The sequence below is a fragment of the Podarcis erhardii genome, assembly GCF_964252035.2.
Source record: "Podarcis erhardii genome assembly, chromosome: 7".
In the NCBI taxonomy this organism is placed as follows: domain Eukaryota; kingdom Metazoa; phylum Chordata; class Lepidosauria; order Squamata; family Lacertidae; genus Podarcis; species Podarcis erhardii.
The window spans coordinates 48,796,460-48,819,344 of NC_138511.1; the positions used below are offsets into that span (position 1 = coordinate 48,796,460).

General features: G+C 40.8%; 1 protein-coding gene across 5 annotated transcripts in view; it reads left to right on the forward strand.

The window, feature by feature from the left end:
* The window catches only part of CDH8 (cadherin 8), a 234,424-nt gene that overhangs the window by 60,417 nt on the left and 151,122 nt on the right, over positions 1-22,885 (forward strand). Inside the window, exon 1 of one of the 5 annotated variants that reach the window (XM_081871930.1) lies at positions 16,636-16,724. The exons of the other annotated variants lie outside the window; for them this stretch is intronic. Within the exon in view, the coding sequence (XP_081728056.1) occupies positions 16,644-16,724 (81 nt within the window). The 5' untranslated portion in view covers positions 16,636-16,643. Of the gene's footprint in view, positions 1-16,635; positions 16,725-22,885 lie in introns of those variants that run through there. 5 annotated transcript variants of the gene reach the window in all.

Consider the following 22,885-nt stretch of genomic DNA (forward strand, 5'->3'; position numbering starts at 1 on the left):
TAAATCTGGGACTGTCTCTGGAAAATAGGGACAGTTGGGAGTGTCTGGTATCAGCAGCTGGTCCCCTCCTGGGATCTGTGCCATTATAGGGAGTGGTATGAGCCTAGAGGAGTGGCATGAGAAGACCCTGAAGCATTTTCTAAGAACTGGGAGTAAGGGTAATGGAGGAAAGAAGAAAATAAATATGGCCATGAGGAGGGCATCTGGATAGTAGGTCTAGCAGGCACACTAGTCACTTGGTCATGATCTGTCATGCTACAATTAAATGTATTGTATTGCTATTTTAATTTATACACACTCGGTGTTAGGTCCTGGTCAGTGCTCTAACCTCTACACCACACTTGCTCTTCTGATTTTTATTTCTAAAAATCTTCTGGAGAAGGGAATTTAACAGTCTGCAACAGGGGTGGTGTGTGGGGTCAGTGAGTTATGCTTCCTGAGAGAAGAGGGTTTTGTATATGATAGTGTCCCGTATTTTCATTGGTCAAAATGTTGGAGAGTATGAGAATATTTGACAATTCCCTGCTATGGAGCTGAATGAAATTAAATGAGAGAAAGTACAGAGAGCCCCAGTTTCATCTTCATAAGCTTCTTTAAGCTTTTGCCCTGAAAGGTTTCTACTAGTTCAAAGCCAATGCGTTGGCTGCACTGAACAGTCAAAGCAGAGTTGTATTTTCTTGGTCTTTCAAGATATAATGCCAGCTTAATTCAGGTTTGGGTATTATAAATCTCATGGGGGGAACAAGATAGACATCAAGTAAAATCATCCTTCAATTACTTAAAGAAAAAGGGAAAAAAACACGCACACAAAGAAATAACCAGAAAAAGAGAGAGAAAGGGCTGCATTCTAAAGATGTTTTAAAGTGACTTTTTATTTTATTTTGCTGAAACATGTAGGCTTGATTTTTAAAACAAAAATTCTAAAAAGAAACAAAATATCAAAACAAATATTGCATAAAAGGTAAAGAGGCCCCTGACCATTAGGTCTAGTCGTGACTGACTCTGGGGTTGCGGCACTCATCTCGCTTTATTGGCTGAGGGAGCCGGCGTACAGCTTCCGGGTCATGTGGCCAGCATGACTAAGCCACTTCTGGTGAACCAGAGCAGCGCACGGAAACACCATTTACCTTCCCGCCACTTTGATGTGCTTTTGAACTGCTAGGTTGGCAGGAGCAGGGACTGCGTAGAATAGCTATTATTAAAGTTATAATCCTCACCATGTTTACTTGTGAGTTGTTACTATTTAAACTCCCTGAGCAGGCCCAGCAAGCCAACGAACCAACCCCAGGCAGCAGGCAATTTGTGCAAGGCCCCCAAGAGGGTTTCCCCCCTTTCCATCCAGTGGAGTTTAAGGAGAGCATCTTGCAGGAATGGCAAGTGTCTACCTGGGGCCTCCAAGGCAACACGCTCCCTCATAAAGTGGCTTATCAAATGAAGTCTGGAGTGGGATTTCTGAGTGTTCCTCTCGTAGATGCCCCCATATGTTCCCTCACTCATGGATCCATGGTTTGCAGAGATGGGCAGGGTTACCCCTGAGGACGAAAGGGCAGAGGTTTTGTTGTGCAGATTGCATGAAGCTTCTGCCATAGTCATTAAGGTCTCAGCTGCAGATTCCTTCATGGCCAGAGCAGCTCAGGCTCTTCAGGCAGAGGTCCCACCAGAGTTTGTCCATGCCCAGCAGGGCATAGCAAAGCTAGCCAAGGCTCCCACCTGTGTGGCCTCATCGAATGCCTTGCACTTTGCAGCAAAGGCCATGGCAGCAGATGTGGACGTGCACAGGCAACTCTGGCTTAAACAGTGGCAGGGGGATGCCAAAGCCAAGACCAGCCTAGCCAGCGACCCCTTCAAGGGAGGCAAGCTATTTGGGAAGGGGCGGGAGGACGTACTTGTAGAGACCAGGGACAAAAAGAAGGCACTTCCGCATAAGAAGAGAGAAAGAAAGAGTCAGAAGGGAAATTATTCTTCCTTTCAGCTCCATTAGTCACTTACTGCAACTGAGCAAGGGAGTCTCTGGCCACACAGAATACTCCATGGAGTCCTCTGAGTCCTCTGCAAGACTTACCCCTTACTTACCCCTTCTGCTTCAGAATCCTGATCCCCAACAGGAGCGGATACTGAGAGGTGATCTAAACTCATCCCCCCCCCAAATGAAACTTTCCCCCAAGTATACAACTTTATGATAGCTGTGTCAATTTTCATATATTTGTAAAGGCAACACAATGTTTGATCTATTAAAGTAGTGGTTTTGAACATGGGCAATTGCCCCGGGAAAACTAATAGCTCCTGCTTTGTGTCTCTTTCCCAGTCTCTTTCTTCACTGCTGCAATGCCTGAAGCTTTTTCTTTTTCTTAAAAACAAAATAAAACTATTCCTTGTATTGATTACAAAGTGGGGCAAACCATCCATTTACCTAAGTTATTTATTTATTTAACCCCCCCCCTTTTCCAAGGGGGGGGGGTATTAAAACACTATATAGAGATACACACATTTGTTTGCTCTTCTTCCTGGTGGGACACCATGGTAGCAACCTCTGCGTTATTCTAACCTAATTAACTCTGCAAAGCATGTGAACTATTCCATTACAACCTGCAGACTGGGGCTTTTCTATTAGGCCCACCAGCATCCTTCTCCCCACACTGTTACTGTTTCTTTCTTTCTTTCTTTCTACTTAACATCAAGTCTGAGTGAGACTTTTGGGTGAAATCAGAAGCTACCTCATTACTTTGTGATGTTTTGCTCGGTCCTGATAAAGGTGTTACGTGTCGATTGCTGTTCCCCTGTGTTACTTTCCTATTTTCATGCAAAACATTTGTTTTTTTGCTGGTCTGATCACTAGATACAAATGAAGGAATATAATGTGACCTGACTGTTGCTTTTAGCAACTTGTTTGACATCTGGAGGGGAAAGAAAGATATAATATCATGCCTTGTCCTTAAAAATTACACATTGATAGAGCATAGCAGGATGAAATTTGTTTTACATCGCAGGAATTATACAATTGTCTTTGGGAAATGACAGGAATTGTTTAGTTAAAGGGCTTCTGTGCATATGGGGATTGATCATCCCCCTGCTGCGGGTCAATAACTTTTATTCCTTTCTGCTGAAAAGGAATGCTTAAATAAACATAAAAGTCCTGCTAAATCTTACATAATTTCAGAAGACCTCTCCAGGGTTTTTATAAATGTGGATTTCCCCTCCCAGCCCTAACTCATCTTGATGTGATTACTTATTCTCACTGTACATTCAGCCTCTGAGTTATAGATGTGCTACCCCTTATCAGTAAAGCACAATGCCTATTTTCCATGGGTGAGATATATTAACAGGCGATAACTTAATCTATATGATGCTGAACTACCATCTGAGATTGGATTTAAAAGATGTAAAATAAATGCTAGATGAATGCCAACAAGAGCTGCTTATCTCATTCATTTAAAGTCTTTAAAGCATTCAATAAAATGGGTGTTTGCTCTAAATCCATGAGTAGAATGTCAATTTTCTTGTTTACGCTGTTATAAACTTAAAGAGAAAGCCCCGGAATTGTTTCCTACAGACAGACCAAACACATGAAAAAGGCTCATTTGCGTTATTTCTTGATAGTAATTACATGAACATTGGTGATCCTCTAAATCAAAGCATAATGTATCTTGATATGTGTATGCTAAAATGTTTTGAAGTTGCCGTTATGATTACAGTGAATTTTCAAAGCAGACAAGCAAAAAAAGCCCCCACTAAACATCTTCCTGTAATCTCATGGCGTGAGTCATATAGCATCGAAAAGTGACTCTGAGTCTAATAAGTGAAAAACTGAAGCTTCATTTTACTCAGTCTACAATAAACAAAATAAATAGCTTTCGTTTTATATTAAACAGTGGCTTAGATTAAGGACTTTGTTTAAATAGTAATAAATGGTCTATGGAGAGCTGGACCTAACTCAAGACACCATTTCCTTAGGAGCAGGAAGAGTTTTAGCCCTTTTTATGTCATTATGTCATTTTCTGGGGGAAACAGCTTATGGAAACCCCCACATTTCCCCCTGCGTAGTGGTGAAATCATTTTCATCACTGGATTTTAATTACTGGATTTGTTAATCTGATAAAAGATGAAGGGAAGGCACAGACAGGTAGGCTTCTGTAGTTAAAACATGAAATCATATCGCCATTTATATCTGGTAGAGGGAGTGAAAAGTCAAGGGAAATTGAGAATGATATTGGTTCACCCCATTCATTCTGCCTAACAGATTTTTTGACTGAGCTTCTTACTAGTGTGAAGGACTCTTGACATGTATGCTGAGGTTGCCTCATTGAATGTGGCTCAGGACGACACAGACACCATGACAACCATGGGATATTTCCAAGGGTCTCATGTGGCAGGAAGCATTCTTAACTCAATAATCTGTTTTAGCCACAATAGCAGTGCTCTGTTGGAAGGGGTGTACCATTTTACAACCCTCTACAACTTCGAGGGCAAAGTGCAGAGCCTGGGTGCTTCCAATAGGCATCTGGTTGGCCACTGAAAGAAGAGGATATTGGACTAGATGGGTTTTCACATGTTCTTACATTCTAGTTTTGCAGGTTAAAAACCTGCCATGGTCAAGAGGCACTTTGCCAAATTAATCTATGGCCTGGGAGCCTTTGTTTATCAAAATAAATGCATGTGCCATGGCTGTGATGGATGAATCTGTAAATAATAATAATAATAATACCAGTTTCTCATTTTTCCAGTTCTATGTTGGGGGGGGGGGGAATCACCACAAAAAATTGTCAGCATTTTGCATTCAACTTTACCTAATATAATGAATTTCTGTTTTTCATGGATGTATATATTATATATACATTTTTTAATTGGAGAACTGCATCACAGAATGAAAAAGTGGAGATTTTGATGGATAGCTGTGACTTTGTTCAGCTTTTGCTTTGGGAAGTGTGAATTAGGTAGGCTTGCATTAAAATGTAACTAAATCAACTTTCTCCCCCATCATAGCGGTGATGAGATGCATTTTGTCCATTAGTAAACTAGGGAAAGATAAACTTGCCAGAGGAACACACACATACCCCGGACACAAAGTCTGTCTGGTCTCTTCTTCATTTGTTCTGTTTTTCATCCACAACATAAAAACAAGGAAGCAATTTTGCAACCTCTGCTGTGTGCAAATAATTTGCTGTCCACATTTCAGGAACATATTTTTTTTTAATTTTGTCCAGCTGCTCACGTCTAATTTCTTCCTCATGTGGGTATCGCCTGGAAGAGCTTCTTCCCTCCGAGCTACGTCTCTCATCCTTCCAATTGCATCCACATTCCTTTGCCTCGCTCTGCAGTTGGCTCACAAAGTGCATTTATTGTCAAATCCAGTCTATTCTGCCTTGTCATTTTGCTTAAAACAAATAAGCCTTAAGCAAATGTAAAACACTCAGGTTACCCCTGAAGGTAAACGTTATCTCAGTCCTACATAGCCTCCTTGTTCCTTGCTAGAGGAATTTGGAGGGGCATGACTTGTTTGTTTATAGAGCCAGTTGTAATCAATAAAGGGGCATCTGGATGTTAAAATAGCTGACAGCTATATTTTCTATGCAAAACTTAATATGCCCAAATGGTTTTGTAACAACTTTCAACATGCCATTAGCAGATTATTTCCATGCCATGTTTTCTGAACTCTTTGTATGTTTCATTTCTTGCCCCTTATTGTATGTTTCATCCCCTCCCCAGCTGTTTTCTGATTGTAATTTATTTAGTAGAAGACTCATTGGTTGCTTTGTGTCTGCTCCTAGAAAAAAAACATATGCTTATTTATAGGCCAGCTTTGAGTGCATAGCATCATGGGTATTTCCATGATGTTCCCCCTCCCAAGCATGGGCTTCCAGTAAGGTTTGCAAAACACAGAATCTCTAAACAGATTGCATGGCAATGTTGCCTCCTTTGAGAGCAGGGGTTATTTTGCCCCATCCCCCCTTTGCATAGCGGAAGCCTCATGAGGCTTTATCTCAAGATAGGCAATGGTGAGGCCATGGCTGGCCTTTTGTGACCATAGGAGGAGAGTGGCTTCCTCTGTGAAAAGGGATGTGGAACTCTCCAACTTGCTCTTCATCATTTAGCAGTGACTCATCATTTAAGCAGTGCAAGATTAGCCAATCAGTTTCAGGGTAGGGTTTTTGAAGGGATATATTGGATTGGTTCTCAGTGCCATGGATATTGGCCTCCCAACTCAACTTGGGCAATAAAGAAATCTGGCACCCTTTATTCTCTATGCAAATACAAGTCCAAAGTTAATTTCCTCATTGCAGGTCTTTTATGCAAACAGTTATTAAAATTGTGATTATATACTATACTTATGTCTCACAAATCTTCACTCTAGTGTGTGTGCAGAAAAGGTTATTCTCATTATGTTTGAATCTGTGTTAGCCACCATCTTGAATTATTGGCTGTTTCCTACTCCAACTTGCCACAGCCTGAAAAAGTTGGCAAAAACCTGACAGATGCTGCTACCCCCTCTTGAATGACACTAATAACATTGTGATTTATGGCATTTTTTGCAGTTGGTACAGTCTATTAGCTCATTCACAAATTGTGAATGAGCTAATAGATGGTAGAAGTGACAATCATAATTGATAGCTTCAATGTGTTTTTGACATAGCAGAGTAGATCATGTTCTTGAATATATTTGAAATATTAGTCCTTCCCACACAATCCATCCACGCATGCACTGAAAACCTGCTAGAGCCACCTCCGGTGCCACAGACCTCACTGGCTCCTCTTTTCCAACAACTGCAAGGCACACATGGTACCTGCAATGGAGCACCCATGTTAACAGTTGTGTATCCATAAGCACAAATGGGACCACCCCACCACTCAGGAGTGCAATCGCATGGATCACCTACAGGCATGAAACAAATAGGTTTTAATAGCCAATTCTAATTTCCAGTCCTCTCAGAAACTATGGTTGTGCCTGAGTGGAAGTAACTGATGCAGGATGAGGACTGCAAATACCTGGCATCAGCCATTAGGTTTTGCATAACGGCAGTGATACAGAGAAACAGCACCACAGACTGACCATAAATGGTCAACATACTGCAAGCAGAAAACACTGTAAAAAAAAGCTCAGTTTGGCCTCAGTTATTTTCCCAAGGAGCTGCCTGATACTAAATCAGTTCATTTGGTAAATCTAGGCTACTCTTGTCTACACTGACTGGCAGCAGCTTTCCAGGGATTCAGGTAGGGATCTTTTTCATTCTTAACTCAAGAAGTCAGGGATCAGACCTGGGTCCTTCTGTATGCCAACCAGGTTCTCTACCACTGAACTATCACCTTTCTACTATTCTTCTTGAATCTTAAGAGTCAAAGACATATATAAAGAAGTGTAATATAATGATTTTGTTCACAATTCCAATGCATATTCATGTAGAGAATGGTGATTTGAAATTAAATCCACAGAGTTAATGAATTTGTCAAAATGGCCCATATATTTTCTCTGACCGCATTCAGTATGGATAATTTTGAAAGGCCTTCTGCAAATACCTATTTATTATGTCAGACTTACCTGTTTTCTGTGCATAGCAGGAGTGATGCAAACTTCATCACTCTATACTTCATGATGCTAGAATGGCAAATCAGTGGTTTGGTAGTATTCTTTTCGGGAGCAGTATAGGTTTTAATTGAGAAGGACTCACCATATTGGCAAACTGTGTGCAGAGATTTTGAAAAAATAGGAGTTGAAATGAGACCATCAAAATTGAATCATGATGCCCACTGTGAGGAGCTTAGAGTTAGTCATTTGAACTTTCTAAAGGAAGCAGAAGAATCACAGAAATCACACTTTCTGAAATTGACTAGGAGGCAAAAATGTGTCTAAAAATCAACAGCTGTTATTTATCTATTTTGTTTTATTTTCTTCTCATGGTTTTCATGAAGCTTAAGGAATCTTTTTAGAATGTTTCTTATTCAGTTTTCTCCCTGGGTTTTGGAATTGCGCATTACAGAGTCATAGAATCATAGATTTATATATCATATAGATTTATATATCTACTACTGAGCTATGGGCCTTCCATGAGCTACAGCCTTTTCATAGTACCTGGAGACATGAAGATGGTGAGCAGGGATTCTCTAAGCCTGTCATTCAGTTGGGCTATTGCTTCCTTAACTAAGCATCTTGGGGTCTGCAGGATTCTGAACTGGATAGGGTGTATTTCAGTACTGGAAGAGATGTGGCCAGATTGTGTAGAAGCTGTTAATTATTGCCAGTTTGGGTGGGGCTAAAAAGCCCCTCTCACTTTAGACGACGTCCACTCACAGTTTTTGAATTGCTGTACAGCTCCTTGTTATGTTAAAAGTTCAGAAACCTGAGGTCCTAGCTAACCCAACAACACACATCTCATCTCTTTATCCTGGGTGTGGGCTCAACTGCAATCCCAGGAAATCATTCCATATTACTACTCCGCCACCTGTGTTCTTAGGCTCAGATTGATGAGTTTTAAAACTCAATCCCTTTTCTGTCCCGATTTATTATTTCCTCCTCATTTCAAATATAATCCATGCCCATTTCACATGCCTTTTGGAATCAATGTTGAAGAAAATAAGGGGATGGTAGAGTAGAGAAATGAGGCTTTGCAGGGTTCTGTTGAGCCTCATTGCTTTGTAATCAGTTGCAGCTATACACTACCTTGAAGAGGATTATTATTGTCCTTCTTAGCTTTCTTTTCCTCCAGGCTTATACCTTTCCAGAAGAAAACCTATCCAGCAGCTAAGCTAATGCAGCTGATGCAGGTAATTTCAGGTAGAGCCAATGCACATGTACAGATTCAGAAATCTGTCATGTTCAAGCATCAAGGGGCATGATTTCAGCATTAAGTGGGACGTGCAACAAAAAGCTGTGGCTAGTGTGTGCTCCTGTCTGGAGTTCTAGCCATGCCCTTTTGAGAATACACCACCCGCTTCTTCACTGTTTCCTATTTCCCCCTCCAACAGTCAATCAGCATTGCATATCAGTTGAGCATGTTCAGGCCTCAATAGGATGTTCATGGGCTTTCCTTCCCCTTAGGGGTAAAGCAACTGTTTTTTGTTTTTTTTTTAAGTCCTCATGAAAATTCACCAGCATTTTAGTGCTAATTTCTCTGAAAAGACACTTATTAATGCAATCTTGCCTAATACACGCCTTTTTGCAAATTGCTTCCCCCCGCCATGTACTGCATTTTGTATATTATTTTCAGTAATATGTTCATTTTTATGCTCACTCTTCCCTATCAAATGCATTATTTGTACACATTATCTGGCTAGAGAACTGCATTGCCAAATTTGGAGAATTTGAAGGATGTGTGTGTTATTTTCCAAAAATTAGAATTAGGTAAGTTTACCTTAAAATGTTATCCAAATCAAATTTCTGCCCCATCCCTAAACATAAGGGAATGAGATGACTGCCTCAGATAGTAAATGTGGTGGGCCTTAGAGGAGGCAGCACTGACTCATAGAATCATAGAATTGTAAAGTTGGAAGGGACGTTGAGGGTTATCTAGTCCAACCCTCTGCAATGTAGGAATCTCAGCTAAAGCACCCATGACAAATGACCACGCAACCTCTGTAAAACCTTCAATGAAGGAGAGTCCAACAGCTGTTGAAGGAACTTTCCTAGTATCAAAGTCAAGCTTACCAGTCAGTAGTTCCCTGAGTCTTCTTTTTTCCTCCATTTGAAGATGGGCACAACATTTACCCACCTCCAGTCTACAGGGACCTCACCTGTTCTCCAAGATTTCTCAAAGATTATAGTCAGAGACTCTGAGATTACATCTGCAAGCTCCTTTAGTATCCTTGGGTGCAGCTCACCAAGCCCTGGAGATATGAATACATTTAAAGTAGCTAAGTGTTCTTTTACCACCAGGGGTCAGCATTCTTTTTTAGCAGTGGGCCGGTCCACTGTCCCTCAGACCGTGTGGCGGGCCGGAGAAGCAGCACCGGAGGGGGGGCTGAAAGAAGAGGCAAAGGGGGCAAGTAGTCCTCCTACCCACCCCTACTCCCACCCCCAGCCACTGCACTTACCTTCCCAGAAGCTATTGCTGCCACCACCACCACCGCTGCTGCTTCTCATGGGTAGGCAGAGCGAGCTCATCCACTTTGCTGTCTGGCCCACAGGAGCACCAGGGTGGCAGTGGCGACAGGAGGAAGAGGCCAAGCGGTGGTGGCTCTGCCGGCAACAGGAGGAAGAGGCTGAGCATCAGTGGCTCTACCAATCAAACCCTGTGCCTGGTTTACCTCAGGGCAGCATGGGGACATTTTTGCTAATCTAACACCACTGATGTAAACCAGGCATGGCATCTGAGTGGCAGAGTCACTGCCACTTGACCTCTTCCTCCCGTCGCCATCACCGGGAGTCTCAGCTTCGTGGTGGGTTCCGGCTTCACGGCGTGGGCCAGATTTAGGATCCAGGTGGGCCTGATCCAGCCTTAGTTTGCCGACCCCTGCTTTCCCACCATCACCAGATTAATTTTGGGTGAAGACAGAGGCAAGTTCAGCCTTCTTTCTGTCACCCAATAGCATTTCTCCATCTTCTCCATGCTGAGGACCTACCACTTGCTTATTCTTCCAATTGCTTCAAACATAGCCTAAGAAAACTTTTATTATTATTTTTAACCTCTCTTGCAAGTTTAAGCTCATTCTGAGTTTTGGTCCACCTGACCTTCTTCCTGCAACTGGTGGCTACTAGTATATACTCTTCCTTCATGATTTCTTCTTTCTTCATTTCTTATATATGCCCTTCTCACATCTCAAATTGGCATACACACTTCTCCCCTCCTGAATTCATCCCCACAATAACCCTGTGAAGTAGGTTGTGCAGAGAGGCAGTGAATTTCATGGCTGAGTGGGACTTTGAAGCCCTGCCGAAGAAGATCAGATATTATATTATTCCTTCTGCTTTCAGGTCAAGGATTATACTGTTCCTTAGCTCTCAGCACTCAAGAACTTCCCTTCACAATGTGAGCTAGCTCGGAGACTGGTTGGTTAGACCAGTTGCTGTCTAAATAGTGATTAGTGAAGCACTTTGATGAAAGACAATGAAACATTTTCCATAGCCCTGCAATGGAATCCCTCCCTCACTGAACATGCAAATCTTGATGTGAAAAGCAAAACTCACAAAAATATCAGCCCAGCTCTATTACAAGCCATAATGAAATCCTCTCTGCATTGTGTAGCCCAGTCTTTTCCTTCACACTGCCAGAAAGTCACCTTCCCAGTGGCTTTCAGTTTTCGCTGAGATAACGGCTGCTTAGTTGATGTTTATATTTTCAAATTCAGGATGTGTTTGGCAGCCAATTGCTGGGTGATCTCTTCTATTTGGACTGTCAGCTTGGCACATTATGTGGTCTTAAATAGAGCACTCACCTCCTGTGCGCTCACACACTGCAATTTGTGCCGTGGCACCATTATGTCTCTATCTTTCTTGTCTGTCCCCAAATTGCTCTTTTCCTCCAATCTATTAGGGTTTATTTGATAATGTTGCATAGAAACAGCAGTGACATTCACTCGCCTACCTGTATTCAGATTCAGATTGTAAGAAACAAGGTATTTTAATATATCGTCTCTAGCATCCCAGCAGTTCATTGTACATAAATTGTAGTATCCTTGGAAAGCATCCTTGGTGGAACAGCAAGTAGTTTAAAGCACAGCATCGTGGCAGAGTTCCAATGTTTGGTTGCAGCGCTGCAAAGCTCTCGCTATTGAAATTTACACAATTTGATAGAAATGTTTTTCCACCTTTGGCCAAGTTGGCTTTGTATGTTTTCATTTGTTTTCATTTTTGAAATGCATTTGCTGTGCTAGATCTCCATTTAATGAATTTATAAATGTATTGTAGTGCAATCCTACTCAGAAATAAGGGTGTGAATTTGATTTAGTTCTCATTTAAAGGCAAACATACTTATCACTTTCTAAACTGCAACTCAGTCATTCCATGATTTTTTTTCTATGTGGTTCTCCAGCCAACTAATGTGTAGAAAATACTAGTATGCATATATTAGTGAAAATAACAGACACCAAAAAATTGTACGAGGAGACATTGCTTTGTAAAAATGTATATTTTAGGCAAAAAGTAATGGAAAAAAATGTGTATTAGGAGAAATCCATCCTGAGAACCTGACAGAAAGAGAAATGGACAGAGTCACCCATGCATACACTGAAATTTGATTGAATTCAGCTGGACTTGCCCAAAAGTAAGTGGGGTTTAGATTGCAGCCTAAGCTCCCTTTTTATGGGGTGAAATAACCAACACTTGAAAAGTAATTTTTAAACATAAAAGAAACCAATAAAATAATATTATGAAAACAATAAAAGCCAAATGGGCAATTATTTTTGAAAAACCATGCCCCTTCGTCCCTTTGCTGTGATACACAAAACAAGCAGCTTCCAAACTACTGTTGGTGGAACACATTTGCTTGTGTTAAATTAAACTAGATGAAACCAGAAAAATCAGCAAACCATTGTGAGTGATTATGGAATCCCTTTTAACTGGATCCTCCCCTGAATTTTGCAGTTCCCTATTTGTTGCATGACTTCTGAATCAAAACATGGTGAAACATAATTCATTTTTGGTTGGCTCCAGGAGGAATGTTGCCCTTGGGTCCTGCTTTCAGGCTTCCCAGAAGCATTAACTTGGTCCTGGTGAGAACAGCTCTCTGGGCTAGATCAACCATTAGCCTGATCCAGTAGGCTCTTCTTATTCACTTATGAGATTTAAAGAGGCCACAGTCTTGGAAATTCTTAGTAGGGCCAAATAGCAACCCACTGTTAAAGACACCCCCCTCCACACACATTCAAAACTGTAGAACTGTTTGCTGTTTGGCCTCAGTCAGGTGCATTTGGGGGCTGAAGACTTTTTAATATCCCTATTAATGTCTACTGTGGACTTCTTTAACTTAGTTTAAGGCTTTGGAATAAAGTCTCCTAAATTGGGTGAATCCCAAAATGAGACAACAAAAGGCCAATATCCTGAGAAAATGTAGATAAGCATTACCAGGAACATAAAGCATAGATGCAAAATATCAAGTCCAATAGAAAATCATTGAATAGTATTGGCAGGTGCATTGGGGATGGGCATAGGTAAGGACACATATTTTGCATGCAAAAGGTCTCAGGTTTAGTTCATATGATTGAGAAACCATCAATAACTGTTGCCGGTCAATGTGGGAAAATATTGAGAGAGACAAATCAATGATCTTACTTAGTATAAGTATCCCCAGCATGGATGAAACAAATGGGAGCATGTCACTGGTTGTACATGACTGGGAGATAAGGGAATCAAACTAATTCAGTGCCTACTCACATGTCAGTCTTGTAGTTTAAAATCACTGTAAATAATGTTCCCTGGCCTTCATGTTTGCTATCCCACCTTCCTGCACTTGGGATCCTCTCCCCACCCCCAAAGAAGGGGGGCTTTATAAACATTTTTCTCTGCTTAGCAATTCTTTCACAACACACACACACATATGTGTACATAAAACCACATACGTAGAACAGACTATTTTGCATACAACATGAGTCTATTTCATGTTTTATGTACAATTGCTCAATATATTGTTATTTTTTTAGAAGTCTGGGTCACTAGGCTGCATGTGAGCAGCTGTAGGGGATGGGGGAGAATTTTATTCAATTCACATTTAAAGGTGAACCAACCTTTTTCACATTTTCAAAAATCAATACATGGATGGAAACACAGTAATACTTGTGCTATCTTTAATTCTCATTTGAATTGTATGAAAGTAAGTTGAAAGAGAATTCCATCTACGTAGGGCCACTGCAGAAAAGGCACTCCCCCAAATGCTCACTAACCCAATTGGTTGCACCAATGGGCATATAATTTTGAATATGACCATACAGTGTTGTGCATGGTGTAAAGAAGGAGGAGAAATTCAGTTCACGCGTGAAGGTGAACTTACCTAATTTGCACTTTCTGAAACAATCAGAGAACCAAACACAGCCATGCTTCCAAAAAATTGAAATTCTCTGAATTTTGCAATGCAGCTCTCCAGCCAAGGAATGTGTACAAAAACCATAGAATCATGGAATTGTAGAGTTGGAAGGGACCCCAAGGATCAACTAGTCCAATCCCCAGCAATGCGGGTATCATAGCTATATAATCCCTGAGAGATGGCCATTCAACCTCTGCTTCAAAAACCCCAATGAAGGAGAGTCCACCTCCTTTTGGGGTATATGGTGGAGTAAAGTGTGCAGACTCATCCTATGTTCTTATGTTGTTAGCAGAATTTGATGTATTTGCCCATCTGTTTGTGGTTGTTCTCATGCATTATGTGGGCATCAGTTGAAGCCAGTTCTTGAGCAGGTATGTGTACACCTGCTTGTGTGTGCAGTTGTACATTTCTTCCCCAATCCATCTAGCTATGCTCTAGAGAGTGTGAAGGTTTACACTTCAGTGCTATTAAAAGGGCCAGCGGGTCCTTGAAGGAAACAATAGATCATATTGAATTGAAGTTGCAATTGCAATAGAAATTCTTCCGTGAGAATAAATGAACTGCCTCTTCTCTTGAATGCTTATACTGGTAAATGATCATTTAAACTGTGGGTCATTGATGAACACATCCATCATCCTTCAGGTGTCACAAGACACCAGTGGCACTAAGATAAGTTCTCTTTGCCACCTAATGGCTTTTCATCTATCTAGCAGAAACAGAAGTCACACTGGACAAATAATAATATAAAAAGATGGCTGGGGAAAGGCTCACAGCAAGAGGAAGGTGTGACAATTACTAGAAGCAGTGGTGTATATAAATGAATGCAAAAAGCCGCTGACTTCCCTCAATATTTAGAAAGTGAGCTGGGGCTTATTGGCATTCATAGAAAATTGGGAAGGAATCCAGGGAGCTAGAGGTGTAGTGTCTCTGGGCTTGCTGAATGTGACCTGTCTCCAAAATGCAACACTTCCCAAGAGGCCTCAGAACTAGGGATGAGAGAATACATCAAATATGAGTCCTCTAAGTGTCTCATTTTCCCAGTCTTCAGTTCACATAGGCTTGCAAGCATAAAAAAGTCCTCATGAAAATTCACCAACGTTGTAGTCCTGATTTATCCTAATAAACACAGTTTTGTATGCAATTTAGCCTTATAGATTTTTTTTGTAGAGCAATTCCCCATAATATAAAGTATCTTTGCATATTATTCTTCACTAATATATGCATTTTATGCACACTTTGCCCCACTACATTCATTTTTGTATACATTTCTTGCAAAATTCAGAGAAGTGCAAATTTTGAAGGATGGTGTGGTTTTAGTTTATGTATTGTTTCAGAAAGGGTAGATTAGGTAGGCTCATCGTTCAATTCAAGCTGAAGAAATTGTATCCCCCATCTCTATGCAGAACACTGGGATCCACTATATATTTTGGGCAATGTCCCTCTATATATTGGGTTTGTTTGTTTCATTTTAAGTATCCAGGATGTTCTGGGTGTACAACTTTCTAGTTTAGTTCAGTATAACTAAGAGGCTGATAGGACTATAAAAATGGTTAAGGTACTGATGATCTGGACACCCAAATTGCCATGCTTGCATACCCAAGGCACCCTGATCTCCAGATTTGGGGGCGGACACCTGAAAATAGGGTATTCGTGTGCATTTACTTTCTAAATGGAGGACTCAAGATATAGCCAAAATGGAACTTTTGTAGGCCATCATATGCCCACCCTCTAGAGTCTTGGGGGGATGGGGAAAATAATGAGTTGCTGAGTTTCCTGAGCAAACTTTGTTACATCCAAAAAGAACTTTCAAAACAATAACTACAGTTCAGTTCTTTCTCCGCAAGCTTACCTTAAGACACAACCAAACATTGTGGAGCTCTGAACACATATTTCTATGAGTATATTTGTTTATGCAATTACTCTTGTTCATTGCTTGATTTTAATCATGCGCTTGTGATGTATGCAGGCAGGAAGTGATAAATATAAGTGTAACTGTCATGACAACTCCCTGCTCTCAAACATAGACACACATTCATTACTGCAGAATAACAAATAAGATTTGTGTATGGTATACACAACATTTACATTTTTATCAAGTCCATTGATCAGGGCTGGATCCCTGAGGATCCAGCATGATTAACAACTGCTGAATGTATATGGCTTCTGTGAATCCCACATACTGTATATGACTCAGTTTATTCCGTCCATCTCCTGCTCCCTTCTAGTTTAATCCTTAGCAGACTAGTTGGAATGAATATGACTAGAATATTATACAGCTTCTACCAGTGTGCCTTAATTCAGGGATGGGGAACCAGTGGTCCTCCAGGTGCTATCGGACTCCCGCTCCCATCACCCCTGATGGTTGGCCATGCTGACTGGAGCTGGTAGGAGTTGGGAGTCTGGTGACATCTGGGGGGCCATAGATTGCCCACCTTTGCCTTAACTGAAAGGGATAGTTGCACAAAAGAAGGCAGGAGATAAGCATTACCCACAATTCATTCATCTGGTGATGAATTAGTGGTGTCAATATTTGTTAATGAGGGAGAAGTGTCAGAAAGGGGGAGAATAAGAGTGTCAAGGGTGGTTTATGACTGGTTGGCATAGAGACACTGTTCTAGAATAGATTATGTCTCCACTCTTGTACTGTGTCTCCATGACAACCAGGAGCTCTGTAGGAACAAAGGTCTTACAGAGGCTTATATGATCTCCATGGGATCAATGCTCAAAGCTGAGTGGTGGTTGTTCTGCTGGTTTGTTCTAAGTTCCACACAGAAGCCCCAGGTTACATTTTCCAAAAGCTAAAGGGTCTTTATTTCTTATTTCTAAGGACACCATTTCTGTCCTGCTTTCTTTCTGAAGTAGAACAGTAGGGTGACTATAGTTGTATAGTGTGTACAGTTCTGGTTTGCTGCATCTCAAAAAGAATACTCTAGTGCTGGAAAAGGTTCAAAAAATGACAACTAAGATGTTCATGGGGGGGAAGTGACTCTTCTATGCAGAAAGGTTATAACATTTATGGCTTTCCAGTTTAGAAAAAAGGCAAACAAGAGAAGACATGGTAGAGATAGAGATAATTATGCAAGGTGCAGAGAAAGTAGGAGAATATACTTTTTCTCCCTCTTCCATAATGCAAGTACTCAGAGTCATCCGATGAAGCTGAATGTTGGAAGTTTCAGGACAGACAAAAGAAACTGCTTCTCCACACAACACATTGCTAAACCATAAAATCTGATCCTCAAAGCTGTAGTGCTTTATAAGATCCCACAAGTTGGATGGTTTTAAAAGAGGATTAGACATCTAAAGAGCTGATTCAGCACTTGATAACTGCTGTGTGGGCATTAATTGCCAGGGAATGGAAACATATGGTACAATAGTGTTTGGCAGTTTGTAATCAAGGAAATGTGGACACATAGACTAAGGTTAGCTCATGGTCGGGGTAAACCAGACTTTTCTATTAGTACAATTTTATTGATTGCATGAACTGAAGAGAACAAGGAAGCTCTCTGCCAGCAACCTCCATGTATATCTGGATAGTATGAACTATCTCACCATTTTCTTCATACTTACCCGGCTCACATCTGATGAGTTCTCCTGGGGGAAAGCAACAACCCTACTGTGAATACACAAGTAATAACTGATTTACCTTGATATCCTCTCATCTTCCATCTCCTTTATTTTATATAAATGTATTTCTTTTATTCACTGTATTTTGTCTTCATGGGTTTTTTCATGAACGTGTGTTAAAATGTATTTTTTTATTATTTTAAAAGAGAAAATTAGACAAAATCATGGAGGATAAGACTATCAGCTGCTACTAGCCATGATGGCTATGTTCCATCTCCACTGTTGGAGGCAATATTCCTCTGAATACTAGTTTCTGGAAATCACAAGTTGGGAGACAGGTGTTGCAGTCAGGTCCTGCCGATAGGCATATTGCATATTGCTGGTTATCTGCATACTGCTGGCCATTGTGAGAACAAAACACCGAAGAAGATTGCCCTTTGGTGAGATGGAGCAAGGCTCTTTTGTTGAGTGATTTCACCCCACTATAACAATGTAGCCCCATTCTCACCGAAGTGTTCATCCTTGTCTGAATGCATCCCTTCAGGCTGCAGATGAACGCTGCTATAATGGAATGTTCCTCCATAGGAAAATAATGAATAAATCACTTAACATGGAAAACTAGAAATCAGCCTTATCCCGGATGTCTACTTTCATATGTCATGCCCTGTCCCTGCTGGAGTATCAGTATCCGCCAATCCTTCTGCCCCATCAATCTTGAGAAGGAGTTGAGTGCTTATTTCCCTAGGAGTGATTCTGTGCTCAATTCATAGCCTCGCCTCTTTACACTTTGGCCTCATTTGTACTATACATTTAAAATAGTCTCATTCCATATTAAATAGTCATGGCTTCCTCCAAAGAATCATGTGAACTGTAGTTTGCTAAGGGTGCTGAGATTTGTTAGGAGACCCCTATTCCTCCTCACATAACTACAGTTTTCTGAGAAGAAGAAGAAGAAGAAGAAGAAGAAGAAGAAGAAGAAGAAGAAGAAGAAGTTGTTTATAAACAGAGGGTGGTTATAACTCATTGGTAGAACCCGTGTTTTTTCATGCAGAAATTCCCAGGTTCTATCTCACGATCACAATTTAAAGGATCACCGGTAACAGGTCCTGGGAGAGACTGCTACCTGCAAACCTAATGAGCCACTGCCTGTCAGATCAGATGGTACTTCATTTGGTATAAGGTCATTTCAGAAGCTCACATATGTTTAGCACAGGGGTGGGTTATCTCAGGCCAAAGGATTGGGGGGGGGGAAACATGGCACTCCAGGCCTCACTATATGGCTCTCTGAATGCACCCTAGGCCACATGTCCTCTTCCCAGGCCTTTACCAACCCTATTTCATACCTTCTTCCAGTGTTTTTGACTGGATGGAAGGTGTTCTTGAACTCTGATAATGCCTCTTGGTTCCCTGGATAGAGATGGGTGTGTGCATGCGTGCACAAATTTGTCTACTGTACAAAGGTAACAGTGTTCCACTTAACTTTTGCTTCTGGCCACACCTACCACTAGTGTGTGGGTTGTCTGGAAAGGAATGTAGCTGTTGGACTGAAAAAAAGATTCCCCATCCCTGATATAGCCATATAATGAAAGCAAACCAACTGAGGTATATAGGCGAACATGATAGATCTACAAACAAGAGTTTGAACAGGTTTCGGAAAGACAGTTCTTTTGAATTTCCAGAATGTTTTAGCCTAGGCTGAGCACTTTCCTTTGTAATAATGTTACTGATATACTGTACTTATAAAGTTGTGTGTGTGTGTGTGTGTGTGTGTGAGAGAGAGAGAGAGAGAGAGAGAGAGAGAGAGAGAGAGAGAGAGAGCATTCAATTAGCAAGGGAGAATGCTGAAGTTATAGAGAACAGATTTACACACCTACTATTTGAGAAGTCTCTGCAGTGGAAATTCACATTCATTTATCCTCTCTCCATCATTCCTCATGGTCCCACATAATTATGAACTTAATGATCTTTAACCTTGACATGAGCAAAGGGTTCTGAATCTTGACAATTGCTTTACATACTCATACATATTTGATAGAACTAAAGAAATGTTTCTTGGGGGATGAAATTGCTATACTTAATGACTTCAAATATATTTAGCTTTTGTTCTCTTAAAAAAAAAAAAGCACAGATTTTAGGAAGAGTGATGGCGACAAATGATGGCCCATGTATGGAGCTAATCTACCCATCTTGCTTCTTAGCCTAGGCCATCTATTGTAATGTTTCTGTATTAAAGATAAAAAGCACATGAATGTTTCAAATAGCTGCCTTGATGATCTTTGACTGCCGCCAGCTGCTATAAAGAAGGGGAAGAAAGATTTCTGTAAACATCACATTTATCATTTACTTTAAACTAGAGAAAGCATGATTACCATTTTTTTGTCTGGTACTAGTATTTGATGGAAAAAAGAGGGAAAATATATATTTAGATTTTTTGCTCTTTGCAGACCTAGAGCCAGTGACAAATGAAGGTTATCAAATGAGCAGTTTGTACTTTTTTGTTATTTCATATCCACCATCTCATATTTTAAGCAGTTCTCTGTGATTATATGAAATATGTGTGCATGCATTTCAGAAGCATCTCTTGTATGGAAAAAAGGTTTTGTTTTGGGTTTTTTTAAAAGACATTGGGCATGTTGCAGTCAAATTGGTACGCCAGGGGTGGGAAACATGTTTCAGCCTGAGGGCCACAAATATTTGCAGTATTGTAAATATACAAAAAATATTTCAATTCAAGAAAAAAGTTAAAAAGGTCCACAGCCAGTTAGGTCCAGTAGCCAAAGATGATGAGAATGGTAGTCCATCCAAATCTGGGGTCCCAAGGCTGAAACACAGTGCTGTATTTTCTATTTGTACTGAGATAAATTGCTATGCGAAGTGCCAACCTACTGTTGTGTTTTGTATTTCCTTTTCCATGGCAGGAGCAGGGGAGGAGGATATGAATGGTTATGATACTTATTTAACTGTCCTTATAAAGGAATCTTTTTTTAGGGGGGTGCACAACCTCTTTCTTGAAATCATAATAAGAAAATTGTCGGTACTTAATAGTTGTGTGTGTGTGCGCGCGTGTGTGCGCGCGTGTGTGTGTGGTTTTTATATATAAAAAAGTCTAATTACACTTCTGATTACATTTTGTTTGATTAGTATGCATGCAAATAGTCTCTCTTTCTGTATTTAAGCTCTGATATGGATCAGTAGCGGCTGGATGAAAGAACAAACCTCTCTTTGTATGCATTATATGTGTGTTTAGTGGCGGAAGAAATGGACTGGGATCGTTTGCCCACAGCAATCCATGTTCTGAATGTTGTGGAGTAGGTTCCCCTCCCCTGCTCTTGAGAAGACTCATGAGATGCCATTCTGGGATAAAGGTTGTATTTATTAAAATTTAACAAATCGGGGTATTGCAAGCCAATTCACCAAACTAACCCAATTCAGAAACTACAGTGTTAGTGTCATGAATACAGCAGAGTGGTGGGAGACACCAGCTGGGGAACCTCAAAGGGAACCCCCAGAGGAAGAAGGCTCAGAGCCAGGGGATTGGTGGTGGGACAATGATGAGTGGTCAGAGCAGGGGCATTCCAAGGGGGGGGGGTCCGCTCCAGGTACCATTCCAAAGGGCAGTGACAAAATGCCACCCCCTGATAGGTGGCACCCCCAGGGCGCATGCCATGCCCCCAGGGATGAGTGCCATGCGCCACTCCAGGTACCAGAGCAGGTTGCTTCACCTCTGGGTAAGAGGGAGAAGAGGGAGCAGACTGGAAGGAGGAGGTGTCAGAAGGTGAAGAAGTAACAGGGTTTAGTGAGCAAGAAGAGACTGTGGCTGCCTAGATTCAGAGGCAGGAGAAGAGGGGGATCAGGAGACAGAGATGAGGCAGGCTGCTGAATAATCTAGGGAGACTCTACATTCTGTTGTGACCAGCTCCTCTGCTCCCTGCTCTCCAGTGTCTCCTCACATTGAAGACAGAACTGGCAGTAAACTTTAAGCTCTATCTTTTACTTAATATCAACAGGCATATATGGACACAACTGAAGCAAGCAAGCTAGTGAAAGAGTTATTAAAACAGCCAGCTCAGGAAGGCCGCTTTGCTTTCTTTTTCCAGGCACACTATTTAGTGGCTGATTTAGTGGCTGATTTTCTCACAGTAACATGGGCATTAATTAAAGGCTATTGCTTATTCCAGCATTGATAACCTTCTGGTCAGATCACTGTAGTGCGTTAGACACAGGGCTACCATTGACGATGACTCAGGCTGCATTCACACGGCAGTTTATTCCATTTTCACAATGCTAAGTTCCTCATTCTGTTTGTGCTTGCACACAACATAAAATCCACTACCGGAACACTAGTGGACTATAGTGCAAAGTTAGTGTTTTTGTGCAGGGGGTTGTTGCCTGTTTGTTGATATTATTTTTTGTATCTTTATTTTGGTTTATATTTTTTATGTGGAAATTATTCAGTTTGGTTGTGTATTTTTTGATGTTTTGTGTATTGTTTATGACTACATTTGCTATGTTTTAACTGTAGTTATGTAAATTTTTATTTACATAACTACAGTACAAACATAGTAAATGTATGTATTTTATTTATTTAAGGCGCCTTGAGCATGGCTTTGGAAAGGTGGCATACAAATATCTGCACTAGCTACCTACTTGCTCCTGGTCCCAATTCAACAGATTAGTATAAAAACCTTGGGTGACTAGGATCAAAATACCTGAAGGTGCACATTTCCCTGTGTTTTGAAATCTTCTTCTGAAGCTCTTCTCAAACTGCCTTTGACAAGCAAGAAGACAACTTTTGGTGGTTGTGTCCCAGTTATGCAACACTCTTTCTGAAGATCCAGTTACAGATAGGTAGCCATGTTGGTCTGCCATAGTCAAAACAAAACAAATTCCTTCCAGTAGCACCTTAAAGACCAACTAAGTCAGTTCTTGGTATGAGCTTTCGTGTGCATGCATTGGTATCTGAAGAAGTGTGCATGCACACGAAAGCTCATACCAAGAACTGACTTAGTTGGTCTTTAAGGTGCTACTGGAAGGAATTTGTTTTGTTCTTTCTGAAGAGGCATGCTTGAAACTTGCATTATATATATATATCACCAGATTAAGACATTTCCATTTCAAGACATTTAGGTTTGTGTAAAGACTTGTGAGATTTTATTTTGGTTACTTTAGCTGCTGTCTCATAGTATTTGCTAAAACTATCATCGTCCTGTATATTTTAGTGTATTATAATAGAAATAATTCATTATTTATATTTCCTGGACACCATTCTGGAACTTATTGTGTGAAGGATGGTGTGACAGCTATTCACTCCTAACATTGTTCACAAGTACAAGTTGTCTCTGCACATGTAGAAGTGTTTATGTGAAAAAAATGTACAT